The sequence below is a fragment of the Eretmochelys imbricata genome, chromosome 2, assembly GCF_965152235.1.
Source record: "Eretmochelys imbricata isolate rEreImb1 chromosome 2, rEreImb1.hap1, whole genome shotgun sequence".
NCBI lineage: Eukaryota > Metazoa > Chordata > Testudines > Cheloniidae > Eretmochelys > Eretmochelys imbricata.
The window spans coordinates 143,136,922-143,152,366 of record NC_135573.1 but is presented as its reverse complement, the minus strand read 5'-3'; the positions used below and the strand labels follow the sequence as shown (position 1 = coordinate 143,152,366).

Here is a 15,445-nt window from a genome sequence, read left to right as displayed (position 1 = left end):
TTGCTTTTTCATTGTTCTTAAGATCCAAGGGTTTGGGTCTGTGGTCACCTATGCAAATTGGTGAGGATTTTTATCAAGCCTTCCCCAGGAAAGGGGGTGTAAGCGTTGGGAGAATTTTGGGGGGAAAGATGTTTCCAAATGGGCTCTTTCCCAGTTATATACCTGTTAAACATTTGGTGGTGGCAGCGATAAAGTCCAAGGGCAAAAGGTAAAATAGTTTGTACCTTGGGGAAGTTTTAACCTAAGCTGGTAAAAGTAAGCTTAGGAGGTTTTCATGCAGGTTCCCACATCTGTACCCTAGAGTTCAGAGTAGGGAAGGAACCTTGACATGGTAGCAGAGTGGTGGGATTAACTTGAAATCATTTTGAGATCAATTTGAGATTTTTTGAACCAGAAGCACAGATTTGAAAAGGGATTTTTTTTTTCTTTGGGCTGCTGGAAAGCAGGTTTTCGGCTGAAAGCAGTTAGAGTTTTTTTTTTTTTCCTCTGCTTTGGGGCCAGAGCAGAGAAAAAAGTGAATTGTCTTTTGTGAGCTGGAGTTTTCTCTACCTAAAGGCAGGGTAGTTAAACTCCTGCAGGGAAATTCACCAGTCTTCACAGATCTGAAGAAGATTTTTTTTACCTAAGAGCAACAGGAGGGGTTTTCTGCCTATTTGCCTGGAGACAAAGGTGTTAGGGTTTTGTTTTGTTTTTAGGATTTTTCTGTAGGCTGACAATCACTATCAGAGAATGTAGGTATCATATTACAGCACAGCAAAATTTTACCAGCCAAGTTTTTTTTGTTTGTTTGTTTGTTTTCTAACTCTTGGGTGTAAAGTTAGTTAAAAACAGAGAGGCAAAGATGACAGAAACCAAGACACAACACAAATTGGAGTTAGCCAGACTGGAGGCAGCAAAAGAGGCAGAAAAAGCCCTAGAAACTGCCCACAGGAGAGAAATGGAGGCAAAGAACAAAGAAATGGAGGCAGCGAAAGAGGCAGAAAAGAACCAAGAGGCTGCCCACAGGAGAGCTATGGAGGCAAGGGCCAAAGAACTGGAGGACAAGGAAAAAGAGAGGAAGCATGCACTGGAGATGGAGAAGGCAAAGGCTCAGCAGAATATACCAACAAACCCTAGCAATCCTTCTCCAGGTACCACTTCCGATCCCAGAAAGTTCCCCACCTACAAGGCAGGCGATGATACTGAGGCCTTCTTAGAAAACTTCGAAAGGGCCTGCCTTGGGTACAGCATCTCTACCGACCAATACGTGGTAGAGCTGAGGCCGCAGCTCAGTGGACCGTTAGCTGAGGCGGCGGCTGAAATGCCTAAAGAACACATGAACAAATATGAACTGTTTAAATCCAAGGTGAGAGTCAGAATGGGGATAACATTCTCATCGGAGGTTCAGAGCCCTAAGGTGGAAACCAGACGTGTCATTTACCCGACATGCCTACCACATTGTGAAACATTGGGATGCCTGGATATCAGGAGCAAGTGTTGAATCTCCAGTAAATTTGCCCTTCCTAATGCAAATGGAACAATTCTTAGAGGGTGTTCCTGAGGAAATAGAAAGGTACATCCTAGATGGGAAGCCCAAAACTGTAATCGAGGCAGGGGAGATTGGAGCCAAATGGGTGGAGATGGCAGAGAAAAAAAAAACTGGTCGCAGTGGGAGCGGATACCAGAAGGGACAACCTCAGACCACACCCTACTACCGGGGAGAGCCCAAGGCCCCACCTACCCCCCAAGGAACCCTCCAGCCACTTTATCGTCCCACCACACCGTTCTCCAACAACCCACCTCGCCCCAGTGACCCGTTAGCAGGACGATGTTTTCAGTGTAACGAGCCAGGGCATGTAAAGGCCAACTGCCCCAAGAACCCCAACAGATTACAGTTCATTGCAGCAGAATCACACAAGAGGTCCTCAGGCCCAGATATCTCCCAGATACCCTTGGAGTGGAGGGAAACTGTGAGGGTGGGCGGGAAGAAGGTCACTGCGTGGAGGGACACCGGAGCACAAGTGTCAGCTATCCATGCTTCCTTAGTGGACCCCAATTTAATCAACCCAGAGATCCACGTGACAATTCAATCCTTCAAGTCCAACTCTTTCAATTTGCCTACAGCCAAGTTGCCTGTCCAGTACAAGGGCTGGTCAGGAACATGGACTTTTGCAGTCTATGATGATTATCCCATCCCCATGCTGTTGGGGGAAGACTTGGCCAATCCTGTGAAGCTAACCAAGAGGGTGGGAATGGTCACCTGCAGCCAGGCTAAACCTGCCGTCATGCCTAGCTCTGTTCCGAAAACTTCTACCAGGACCCAGTCAGAGGTGATGGATCCAGACCCCAGGCCAATGTCTGCAACAGCAGTAGTGGATCCAGTCCCAGAGACCCAGACAGAGCCAGTCCCAGAACCGGCGGAACAACCAGCACCAGACCCATTGCCAGCACTGAACCCAGTACTTGCAACCCCAACACCAGAGGGCCCCAGCGAACCTGAACTGGCAGCAGCTGATAACCCTACACAAGAGGCTCAGCCGGAGCCTGAACCCCAACATAGTGCACCAGCGGAGAGCAGTTCAGTGTCAACGGAAACAGCCCCATCCCCTACATCGCTTCCTACATCGCTTCCAGAGGGACCAAGCATAGGTCCACAATCCAATGAGGAACTGATGTCTCTAGCATCAAGGGAACAGTTCCAGACCGAACAGGAAGCAGATGAAAGCATCCAGAGAGCTTGGACGGTGGCACAGAGCAACCCACCACCTCTCAGCTCTTCTAATCGATCCAGGTTTGTTGTAGAAAGAGGACTTTTATACAAGGAAACTCTTTCTGGTGGACACCAGGAAGACTGGCATCCTCAGAGACAGTTGGTAGTTCCAACTAAGTACCGGGCCAAGCTCTTGAGCTTAGCCCATGATCGTCCTAGTGGCAATTCTGAGGTGAACAGGACCAAAGACCATTTGGGGAGGTCATTCCACTGGGAGGGAATGGGCAAGGATGTTTCTACCTATGTCCAGTCTTGTGAGGTATGCCAAAGAGTGGGAAAACCCCAAAACCAGGTCAAAGCCCCTCTCCAGCCACTCCCCATCATTGAAGTTCCATTTCAGCGAGTAGCTGTGGATATTCTGGGTCCTTTTCCGAAAAAGACATGCAGAGGAAAGCAGTACATACTGACTTTCATGGATTTTGCCACCCAATGGCCGGAAGCAGTAGCTCTAAGCAACACCAGGGCTAAAAGTGTGTGCCAGGCACTAGCAGACATTTTTGCCAGGGTAGGTTGGCCCTCGGACATCCTCACAGATGCAGGAACTAATTTCCTGGCAGGAACTATGGAAAGCCTTTGGGAAGCTCATGGGGTGAATCACTTGGTTGCCACCCCTTACCATCATCAAACAAATGGCCTGGTGGAGAAAATTAATGGAACTTTGAGGGCCATGATATGTAAATTTGTAAATGAGCACTCCAATGATTGGGACCTAGTGTTGCAGCAGTTGCTCTTTGTCTACAGAGCTGTACCACATCCCAGTTTAGGGTTCTCACCATTTGAACTTGAAATGGCCACAAGGTTAAGAGGCTATTACAGTTGGTGAAACGGCAATGGGTGGGGTTTACACCTTCTCCAAGAACTAACATTCTGGACTTTGTAACCAACCTACAAAACACCCTCTGAACCTTTCTAGCCCTTGCTAAAGAAAACCTACAGGATGATCAAAAAGAGCAAAAAGCCTGGTATGATAAACATGCCAGAGAGCGTTCCTTCGAAGTAGGGGACCAGGTCATGGTCTTAAAGGCGCTCCAGGCCCATAAAATGGAAGCGTTGTGGGAAGGGCCATTCACGGTCCAGGAGCGCCTGGGAGCTGTTAATTATCTCATAGCATTCCCCACCTCAAACCGAAAGCCCTTTTATTCCAGAGAATTAAAGGTTTGTCAGTTTACAGCCCAGAGAGGAGATGACGCTGAGTAGCCTGAAAGTGTATACTACGAAGGGAAAAGTGCTGGTGGCGTGGAAGAGGTGAACCTCTCCATGACCCTTGGGCGTATGCAGCGACAGCAGATCCAGGAGATGTGCACTAGCTACATGCTGACGTTCTCAGCCACCCCAGGACTGACTGAACGGGCATACCACTCCATTGACACAGGTAATGCTCACCCAATTAAAGTCCAACTTTACCAGTTGTCTCCTCAAAATAAAACTGCTATAGAACGGGAGATCCAGGATATGTTACAGATGGGTGTAATCTGGCCCTCTGGTAGTGCATGGGCATCTCCAGTGGTTCTAGTTCCCAAACCAGATGGGGAGATACGTTTTTGCGTGGACTACCATAAGCTAAATGCTGTAACTCGCCAAGACAACTATCCAATGCCACGCACAGAAGAACTATTAGAGAAACTGGGACGGGCCCAGTTCATCTCTACCTTGGACTTAACCAAGGGGTACTGGCAGGTACCACTAGATGAATCTGCCAAGGAAAAGTCAGCCTTCACCACACAGGTCGGGCTTTATGAATTTAATGTACTCCCTTTCAGGCTGAGGAATGCACCCGCCACCTTCCAAAGACTTGTAGATGATCTCCTAGCGGGATTAGGAGAATATGCAGTCGCCTACCTTGACGATGTGGCCATATTTTCGGATTCCTGGGCAGAACACCTGGAACATCTACAAAAAGTCTTCGAGCGCATAAGGGAGGCAGGACTAACTGTTAAGGCTAAGAAGTGTCAAATAGGCCTAAACAGAGTGACTTACCTTGGACACCAGGTGGGTCAAGGAACTATCAACCCCCTACAGGCCAAAGTGGATGCTATCCAAAAGTGCCCTGTCCCCAACTCAAAGAAACAGGTTCAATCCTTCTTAGGCTTGGCCGGTTATTACAGACGATTTGTACTGCAATACAGCCAAATCACCGCCCCACTGACAGACCTAACCAAAAAGAAACAGCCCAATGCCCTCCAGTGGACTGAAGAGTTTCAGAAGGCCTTTAACCAGCTTAAAGCGACACTTATGTCTGGCCCTGTGCTAAGGGCCCCAGACTTTGACAAACCATTCCTAATAACCACAGATGCGTCCGAGTGTGGTGTGCGAGCAGTTTTAATGCAGGAAGGACTGGATCAAGAATTCCATCCTGTAGTGTTTCTCAGCAAGAAGCTGTCTGAGTGGGAAAGCAACTGGTCAGTCAGTGAAAAAGAATGTTACGCCATTGTCTACGCTCTGGAAAAGCTATGCCCATTTGTTTGGGGATGGCGTTTCCACCTGCAAACCGACCATGCTGCGCTACAGTAACTTCATACCGCCATGGGAAATAACAAAAAACTTATTTGGTGGAGTTTAGCTCTCCAAGATTTTGATTTCGACATCCAACACATCTCAGGAGCTTCTAACAAAGTGGCTAATGCACTCTCCCGTGAAAGTTTCCCAGAATCAACTGGTTCAAATCGTCCTTGAGATGTGGAAAATATTGTTAGTCTTTATATACTTGGTAGTATATTTAGAGGTGCATGTGTCTTATTAGCTCTGTTTTCTCCTAGAGCTCCAGGAAGAAATCCCAGCCAGCGTTTCACCCTATCTGTGATTTGGGGGGTGTGTCAGCAATATAAAGGGAAGGCTAAACACCTTTAAAATCCCTCCTGGCCAGAGGAAAAACCCTTTCACCTGTAAAGGGTTAAGAAGCTAGAATAACCTCGCTGGCACCTGACCAAAATGACCAATGAGGAGACAAGATACTTTCAAAAGCTGAGGGGAGGGAGAAACAAAGCCTCTCTCTCTCTGTCTGTGTGATGATTTTCCTGGGGACAGAACAGGAATGGAGTCTTAGAACTTAGTAAGTAATTTAGCTAGAGATGCGTTAGATTCTGATTTCTTTAAATGGCTGAGAAAATAAGCTGTGCTGAATGGAATGCAGATTCCTGGTTTTGTGTCTTTTTGTGACTTAAGGTTTTGCCTAGAGGGATTCTCCATGTTTTGAATCTAATTACCCTGTAAGGTATTTACCATCCTGATTTTACAGAGATGATTCTTTTTACTTTTTCTTCTATTAAAATTCTTCTTTTAAGAATCTGATTGCTTTTTCATTGTTCTTAAGATCCAAGGGTTTGGGTCTGTGGTCACCTATGCAAATTGGTGAGGAAATTGCAAATTGCTATCAAGCCTTCCCCAGGAAAGGGGGTGTAAGTGTTGGGAGAATCTGGGGGGGAAAGATGTTTCCAAATGGGCTCTTTCCCAGTTATATACCTGTTAGACGTTTGGTGGTGGCAGCGATAAAGTCCAAGGGCAAAAGGTAAAATAGTTTGTACCTTGGGGAAGTTTTAACCTAAGCTGGTAAAAGTAAGCTTAGGAGGCTTTCATGCAGGTCCCCACATCTGTACGCTAGAGTTCAGAGTGGTGAAGGAATCTTGACACCTTTATCAACCAAATTTGTAATTTCATTAAAAATATCAATTAAGTTTGACAGGATCTATTTTCCATAAACCCATGTTGTTTGGCATTAATTATATTACTCTCCTTTAATTCTTGATCATCAAGTTCTGTATCAACTGCTCCATTATCTTGTCTGGGATTGATGTGAGGCTGATAGCCCTATAATTTGGTCCATCACAATCCATCTTTGAAGTTAGAAGGTGCCAGGCGTGCATTCTGGGAAACAATTTCCAAAAAAGCGGGCAGCATAAAAGCAAGAGGCTTTGTCTGGTGGGACACTTTGCATATGCCTGGGGCTGGCCATGCCTATTGTGCTCCAAGAACAGCAGTATTCTTGTAAAATCTGAAACCACTTTGAAAGGGACATGATCAGGTCAGTAACACACGAATGGGAACACAGTATAGTGAAGTTTACTGAAATGAGTTTGGGAAGGCTACATTACTCTCAAATATAGTAAAGAATGGAATGAGAAGCATCCTGCACAGCTGTCTTTTGCATCTGGACAGCTCCTCCAAGGCAGTTTCCATAGCTTCTGTGATTTGGCTCCCTTCTGCACTGTGCAGCAGAGTTGTTGTGAGTGATTTCACTTATTTAAAAGTAAATGATCTTACCTGGTATGAAGTTAGAATCGAAAATACAAGCTTGACTCTCAGTGGTGTTCCCAGAACACTGGTTGCCCACCGGAAATAAAATGATACACTGACGAACACGGAACTGGACTCCAGATGAATCACAATCAGACCACTCAGACCAGTCGGACCAGTTGTCTGTATTAGTTATAAGGAGAGGGAAATATTGGAAATAAGTTGTGCAAATGAACCACATCAGAATGAAAAATTAAATGTCTTGCTATAAATAAGGACAGGATACATGCCAGATCTTCAGCTCATGTAAACTGGCATAGTTCCATTGACTTCAGTGAAGCTATGTCAATTCACATCAGCTGATCATTTGTCCCATATATGGCGAAGACCACAAAAAATGCAACCTTCCCTCTGAAATTGACAGTTCAGTATTGTATATGTTCTACAGGATGTTACGTTCATCACAGCAATATTGCATTTCCCCCCACTGTACTTGTGTGCATGAGTGTGCAATAAAAAGTCTAACTATGTTGCCTTAAGTTTATCACAGGCCTTCAAGGCAGACAATGCCAGTTTGTTAATTTAGGTAACTGACCAGTAGCAACGTAGACCTATAGAAATGTTTTCCAGGCAGGGCCGTCCCTAGACATTGTGGTGCCCTATGCAGCCCCCCTGAGAGGGGGGAGGGGCTGACCCTAGGCCTCCACCAGGGACTGCGCCCAAGATCTGTGGGGGGGCAGGAGCAGGCTTGGCGGGCAGGAGGGAAACCATCCCACAGCAGGAGCCAGTGGAGTGGAGCGGGTTGGGGATGGGTTGTTCCACTTCCTAGCACCCAGTGATTGCAGGGCACGCCCGACCCTGCACTCACAGTGCGGTGGGAAGTGGAGTGACATGACCCCAACCCGCTCCACTCTGCTCTCCTGGTACCCAGACTTGGGGGTAGGGGGAACCGCCTCCCAGAACCCACCGGCGACGCAGCTGGAAGCTGGCACAGCAGAGCAAGCTGGGGCCAGGTTGCTCCACTTCCCGCCGCCTGGTGAGTGCGGCGTGCGCCCGACCCCTGCTGCAGCCCCCAGGACGTAGCTTAGGGGAAGAGGCAGAGCAGGGGTGGGAAGAGTTGGGGCGGAGGCTTTGGGGAAGAGGCGGGGCGGAGCGGGGCAGCTTTCCTGGCCAGCTCAGCCGGACGGGGGATTGGGCTGGCCATTGGAGCAGCACGCAAATTTCCTGGTGCCCTATGCAGCTGCGTAGTTTGCATATGGATAAGGACGGCCCTGGTTCCAGGTTTGATGCAAGATGTTGGTTTAAATTAAAAAAAACCCAGCCACCTTCTTGTTACTCTGGCCTTGTTCTTCACTTCTGAAATCGTAAGGCACTCTTCTATATTTCAGATCAGATCTCCAGGTTCCTTCTCTGTATCAGGTTTGGATCATTGTCAGCCTCTGTTTCTTTTTTAGCTTTGTTCTTCTGTCTATCTAATTTTATTTAATGGATTTTTATTTTCACACCATGCTATCTCTGTGTGATCTCAGGATATTGCTCTTAAATGAAGTGAATTTATCTGATCCATATTAGATACTGTGTGTTTACTCATCTAACGTCTTTCTTACAGTACATGAGTAAGTCCTGTCTTCAAGGCACTTTTCTAGGGTTGGTGTACAGTAGTAGATAGAGGGCTGTAAAAATCATGTTTCACTTTCCAGGAGTTCGTGGAAACAGATACTCTTATTCAACAACTAAGTTATGCTTGTGTTTCTGGTTTGAGTTAAATCAATCCAATAACCCAAAGCAAAACTTAGATCTCACTATCAAATTTCACCTAGTTTTGTGTCAAAACCAGGCAGATTCAAAAATGTCACATGATTTCAAATGCAAAACTATAAAGCAGCCTCATTCTACTGCAAAGTGGACCCAAGTTCATTCAAAATAAATTTAGGGTAATTTGAAAGGGTTGTGAATCTTTTGGAGTAAGCAGTCTGATTTTTAAATGAAAAACCTGAAACCAGAAGAGTCTCACGTGGTTTCAGCTTTTACTGTGAATATTCTGCATAACTCTAGCATATAGTACTCATATTTACAAATTACCATTCTACTATCTCAAACAATAAAATAAAGTCCTAAATCACTTTAAAAAAGTATGCTATAATATCTAATAGTGAATGTTTTCAGACTGCATTTTTGTAAAGCTTAGTTCAGGGTGCTGTGTATAACATAGCATTGTTGCTTATCTGCTCCCTAATTAAAAATTATGTTTTAAATAAATGGGGTGGGGGAGATGGAAATAATTTTAGGGTATTAAGTAAAATTCAAAAGAAATGTAAGGCTGTGCTCACACTGCTGCAAGTTTAAAGTCATTCTGTAAGGTTAAAAATTTTAGCCCAGATCCTTGACCTTAGCTGAGAAGCATACAGATCTCTTAAACAGAAGCCTATGCATATCCCCAATCCTGAGCTGGCTATGTTATATCAAAAAAACATGGGTAAATCTGGTGGAAGCATACTAATTTTGATTACTACCTCTAGAATAAAACCCACCAAATTCCCTTGGTCATATATGGCTAAAAGCTCTATATTGGGGGCTAGGCCAATGATCAACAAAATGTATTCACCTTGGTTATCTGAATGTGAAATTATTCATGTATATTCAGGTATGTGTATCTGGATGAGGACACTCTCACCTGTGCTGAATGACAGCTCTTTCCGCTACAGGCACATACAGTTATTTGGCATGAATGCTTGGAAAGAAGCACCAGTGCAAATAATACATGTGTATTACTTTGAGCATACAGCATCAAACTTTGACTTTTACTTCCTGTTTTGAAAGTAGGCACTCTACATGGACTTACCTCACTGCTGTTCATCGCAAGTAAACTTAAAACCTGGCCATCTGGGGTTGCTTTGAGTTCAGACCTGCCTATACTGGGCCATTGAAACAGGTAAGAAACAGGTCTTATGGCCAAATAATCAAGATATTTTTTATCCTTATTGTATGGAGTGGCTTTAGTATGGTGTTTCTTATCACATTCATTCACTGCCTCCACAATCAGGGAGTTGGATGCAGGATGGGTGGGAAAAAAATTCAGAGTCCTTAGCTGGGACATATTTTTATTGGTTCTTTTATATGTTGGTGGTATCATTGCTGGGCTCTGCCACATGGTCTTGTCAGGATCCAGTAGTGCCTCATTGATGGGCAGGGCAACATAGGCAGAAGGAGTCCATTGAAGGATATCCAGGAGTTTATGCAGCAATTCTTTGACTTCCTTCAAAGGGATCTGTAAAGAGTCTACATAATGTTTAATTAACCCCTGGAAATCTCATAAATCATCAGCTATAGAAGGTGGGGGAGGCATAACCATCTCATCTGGGAAAGAAAAAGAAATATTTGTCTGTGAGGTAGCCTCCTTATCTGCTCTGGCCTCCTGCTCCTCGAAGGATACTTGAACCTGAGGAAGGTGAGGAGGGATAGACAGGGTAGAAGAATTTCTTCTTCTGTAGCCATCCACAAGACATTAGAGGCGCCCCCCCAAAAACTGTTGGCGATATGGCAACTGAAGGGGTCCATAGGACATGAGGTGTGGCATCACTGTGCTTGAACCAGATTGTGGGGGCATGTGCTTGTCTTTGATGTAACTCTTCTTTTTCCTCAAAGGTAGGAGAAAGGAACTCAGCCAAGAGTACATCTTTATCAAGCGGGGGAGCTCCACCACTCTCCAAAGATGTCAGAGAGTCAAACGGTACTGGGGAAAGGTCCAATTTTGATGAGCATGCTTGCGTTAGTACAGATAATCTTTCGGTACCCACTAGCAGGGGATACTCCTGTTTAGCTGAAAAAATTACATCTCTGGAATATCTGAATTCCTGTAGTACTGGGTAAGTTTGAAGTATGGGGCTATGTTCCACTGTCAGTACCAAGGACATAAGCTGCTCCATCTGCACTCTTTTGGTAGATATAGTTGGTATCAAGGAGGATGTCTTAGGAAATGTCAAGATCATAGGAGAGGCATGGCTACTGGTACTAAGGATGTCTTGGAAGTCAATATAGGTACAGATAGTACCAAGGGCATTGTAGGCACTACCTTCTTAGAAGAGGAGTGCTTAGATTCCTGTGCTGCTAAGTTCCGAGACCATGTGTGCTGAAGAAGCAGAACTCAAGCATGTTTGGTGCCCTGTTCTTAGAAGAGCCCGGAGCCCTGGGCATGAGGTTGGTACTGACAGTGCCTGAAGCCTCAGTAGTATCCAGCGTGGGTCTCCAAAACGGACTGACTTGGAGGACACTGAGACTTTTTTGAAGTAGACCCCTTCTGAGGAGAATGAGCTATATTTTCATGGGGCTTCTCCAAGGCTTTACCTTGGGCAGATTCAGGTGAATGTGCTGAAATTGAAGAGGCACCGTACTCACTCTGATGCTAATGTCCAGGGGGGATCCTGGCTTGGATCTGAGGCTGGATGGAGAGAGACTTCCATCATCAAGACAATGAGCCTTATCTCTCAATTCTTCCTAGCCCTGCCTTTAAAAGCACAGCAAATGGAGCACTTTGGGGGAACAATGAAACTCCCTCAGCAGCAGATACAAAGGGGAGTGCTTGTCAGTAACTGGGATAGCTTCCTGGAAAGAGAGGCACCATTTGAAGCCCAGTGAGCCACGGAATACCCCAGCACAATGGTGATCTGAGGAGAAAGTTCCCAGTCCCCAGTGGGGAAGGAATTTAGACTGACCCCTCTAAAACAAACAGAAAAAGAAAGAAAGAAAAATTAATTAGAGTCGTTCATGGTTCTGAGTAGAAAGGCACACTAATGCGCCATCTCAGGTGAAGGTCATTGAGAAGGAACTTAGGGCGGTTCAATCTCATAGCCCTATATAGCCTCAGTGCGGGGCATGAGGACATGTAGGGCACATGCACAGGTCCAACAGGCACTACTACCAAAAATCTGTGATCAAAAACATGTAGTGTAAGTGCACCTGAAGTTGAGCACCTATCTGTACACTAAGTGTAGAAGAATCAATGTTTATCCACATTCTTCTCCAACAGAACTGTGCATTTCTTTCTAAAAATTCAATTGTTCTTTTCCATTGTTTGTGTGTGTGAGTGACTGGTCCAAGGACAGCATGTTGTTTCTCTCTTGATGCTGCCACAAATACATTATTCTAAGTACCCAATATTATTGTATGCAATACTACAAATTATAGACACCATTGCTCCAGATAACATTCAGTGATATGCCGTACATAGAGAATTACTGATCAATGGTATAGACATTCCATTCATTGAAGTAAGATTTTGTTTAGTTAAAATTAAAAGATAGGAATATAAAGTTGAAAAGACAGTTTGAGAAACAGTTATTGTGCATAAATCATTCTGTAATTGTTTTTCAAGTGTAAATGTCTTGGTCATTTCCAGTTGTAACTGACATTTAAAAAACAAAACAAAACCTCAACACCTCCTGAGGATCAGCAGCATGTAAAATTTAATTTTCTGTTAAATTTTGGCAAAATAAAACTGTTTGAAATTGCAAGAGCCCTTTTTTTTTCTTGTTCACCACTTGAACAATTATCATCATTATTCTCTTGTATTAAAAATTCCACCTGGGTTTGTAATTTCCAGATGCCAAGTTTCAACCAAAGATCTGTTTGAAATGACTATATTCCTTTCCCTCTTAAATCTGAGATTTGTACACTGGTTTTAAAAATACAGGCTCTCTCTCCTGCAAACTGATTAGTATAGGTATACCCCTGTGCCTGTGGGTGTTCCCCTCAAAGTCAATATGGCCCTGCACGCATGCAGAGGTCTGTGCACATGGAGCAGTTTACAGCAGCCAGATCACAGTTTTGGCCCATAATGTGTAATAAGAACAGTAAAAGAGAACTCTGAAAAAGCAGCTACTGCATATGGCAATGGCTACTTTTCAAACTAAATCACAGCTAGTTAGAAGACGTATTTGTTTGTGAGGGGGAGACAGAAGAAAACAAACTGCAAATTTTCATCTAAAATAAGGTTGGTTTTTAGTTAGATTTGAATATTAGACAAAGCAAGAGGTATGTGAGACTTGTGTCACTCTGATGATTAAAAAGGCTTTAATGTAGATGATATATGATTTTTGTCGGAAAAAATAGATTAACAATCAAGTCATAATAAGCTAAAGAGCACAAGTTATAATTGCCTGAAAACCGGGGTTGCTAATGGAAATGCTAACAGACCATTAACAATAGCTGCACTGTAAGAGAAACCACTATAATAATACTGGAAACAGCACAAGAAACATGACAGTTCTGACCTTTTAAAAATGCCTTAAGGATCTGAGGCTGCTGTGATAATTTTAAGTACATATATGAGCCATCCCTCTTGAGGAATCCAATCAATTACAGAGTTCTATTTTCACTTTTTAAAACCCAAGGTGGAGAGTAAAGTTTGCTGTAATTTTGACAGAGTAGGTGCTATTTTATTCCACGGCAAGTCATGAAGTACTTAGAAAGGGAAATTACTTGTAATTGTAGTTTGGGTAATAGCATCTATAAATTCACACTCTTGGGTCTTGCATGCTCATGTGCATGACCTCATCACATGAGAAATAAGTTTATGCCATAAAGTTTATAAACCCCTCAATCAAGCAGGTAATGCAACAGAACATTATTGCTGCTAGCAGACATTACTTTTTTCCAATAATCAAGAACAGAAGGTGTTAACAATAACCTATAAACCAGCAAGACATAAAAGCTTTCCCAGTGGTTCCTGTGCCTTGACTTATCTTTTTATGTTACTTTTTACTTTCTACTTCTGATTCTTTTATTAGTCCTTTTATTTTCCTTGTTTTGCAAAGATTTAATATTTCACAAGACCACTTGGCAAGGGTCAAGACAATCAAAATGACAGAAAATATCATGGTCCACTTCCATGATGATTACATATAGATATTACAGTAGTGCCCAGAGGCCCCAAAGTGATGTACAAGTATGTACAAAGATGCAGTTCCTGCCCCAAAGGTCTTACAATCTAGGAAAGCATTTTAAAGGGTTAACATTTTTGTAAATGTGAAAATAGATTGCACTAAACTTTGTTCCCATTTCTTACTTTAGAAGAGCTCAGATATAATTTTTAAATCAAAACGTCTTTTTTTTCAGATCAGGAGCTAGGTAGGTCCTCAGGTGGTGAGAACTGATACAACTCCATTGAAGTCTTCAGCATTACATTGAGTTACATCAGCTGAGGCTCTAGAGCCTCCAAACTTCTGCTTGCCCTACAACACCCAGTACTACAACTGAAGTGTTTGTTGTGCTGTTATAGCTAAAAATCTCTCAAGGCATCAATCTTTTGTGTACAGAACTACACCATTTTAAATTGCATTGACCTGAAACCTGCAAACTAAACTGATAGCCTCTTAAAAATTCATTTAACATGACATTAGGGCTATCTCCTGTGGGCCAAATTCTGCCCTTAGATGTACAATCACAGCAAATTCATTGTAAGCTGATGTGCATGTATCAGAGGACAGAAAGAATTTGTTCCTAGATGTTTAATAGGTTGATAAAAGCAAAATGTACTTTACTGAACAGGTTGAGCGATAGCAGCCCTATTTTATGGTATATTCAAAGCAAAGCAGTACTGTATGGATTTGCTGTACCTGGACAGGGTTGTGTGTTGCAAAGTGCCTCTTCAGTGTGAAGTCCAAGGCAGATGTCCCCTCCATAGGCTGGGGCTGGGTTTGTGCATGAGCGGGTCCTCATGTAATGTCCACCTCCACAAGTTGCTGAGCACTTTGACCATGATGACCAACAAGACCAACTTCCATCAACTGGAAAGAAATAACAACTCATTGTTCTAAGGGTACGTCTACACTATCCGCCAGATCAGCGGGTAGAGATCGATCTATCGGGGATTGATTTACCGCGTCTAGTGTAGACGCGATAAATTGATCCCCAATTGCTCTGCCGTCGATTCCTGTACTCCACTGCAACGAGAGGCGGAAGCGGAGTTGCTATTCTCGTAGCTGAAGTTGCGTATCTTAGGTCAATCCCCCAGTGTAGACCAGGCCTAAATCTCTGCATGGCTGAACCACTTAAATCAAGCTATCCTGTTTGTGTTCCATGAGCATGAGTCAAAGTCTACTACAGTCAATGGAAGATTTTTACGCCCCACCTGGCAAATGGGATCAGGCTACGAAGCTTACTTTGCATTCTGAGATTTACAAAAGTATTGTCCAATGGAAGGAAGAGAAAGGAACTAGAGCCCTGTGTGGATACAAAATTTATGTTCGCGGATGCAGATATCCGTGGATAAAAATAGGTATCTGCGAAGCTGCAGCGCTCTACCTGCGAAAGCAGCAGCATGTCGGGCCTCTACTCCCAGGAGCCAGTGCCCTGCACTGGTAGCTCCACCGGCGTGCCCGTTCCACTCACAGCCCCCCCCCTAGCCCTGCCCATTGGAGCGGGCACCCACTCACCGGCAGCTGTCCCTAGTCGTGCTCATGTGTGCAA

The 15,445-nt window shown here is 44.1% G+C and overlaps 1 protein-coding gene across 1 annotated transcript in view; it reads right to left on the bottom strand.

Moving 5' to 3' along the window:
• Window positions 1-15,445, bottom strand: part of SEMA5A (semaphorin 5A) — a 460,689-nt gene that overhangs the window by 23,581 nt on the left and 421,663 nt on the right. The window contains exons 17-18 of the mRNA XM_077809175.1: window positions 14,593-14,763; window positions 7,007-7,162 (exon numbers count right to left, since the gene is read on the bottom strand). Coding sequence (XP_077665301.1) covers window positions 7,007-7,162; window positions 14,593-14,763 — 327 coding nt within the window. The remainder of the gene's footprint in view (window positions 1-7,006; window positions 7,163-14,592; window positions 14,764-15,445) is intronic.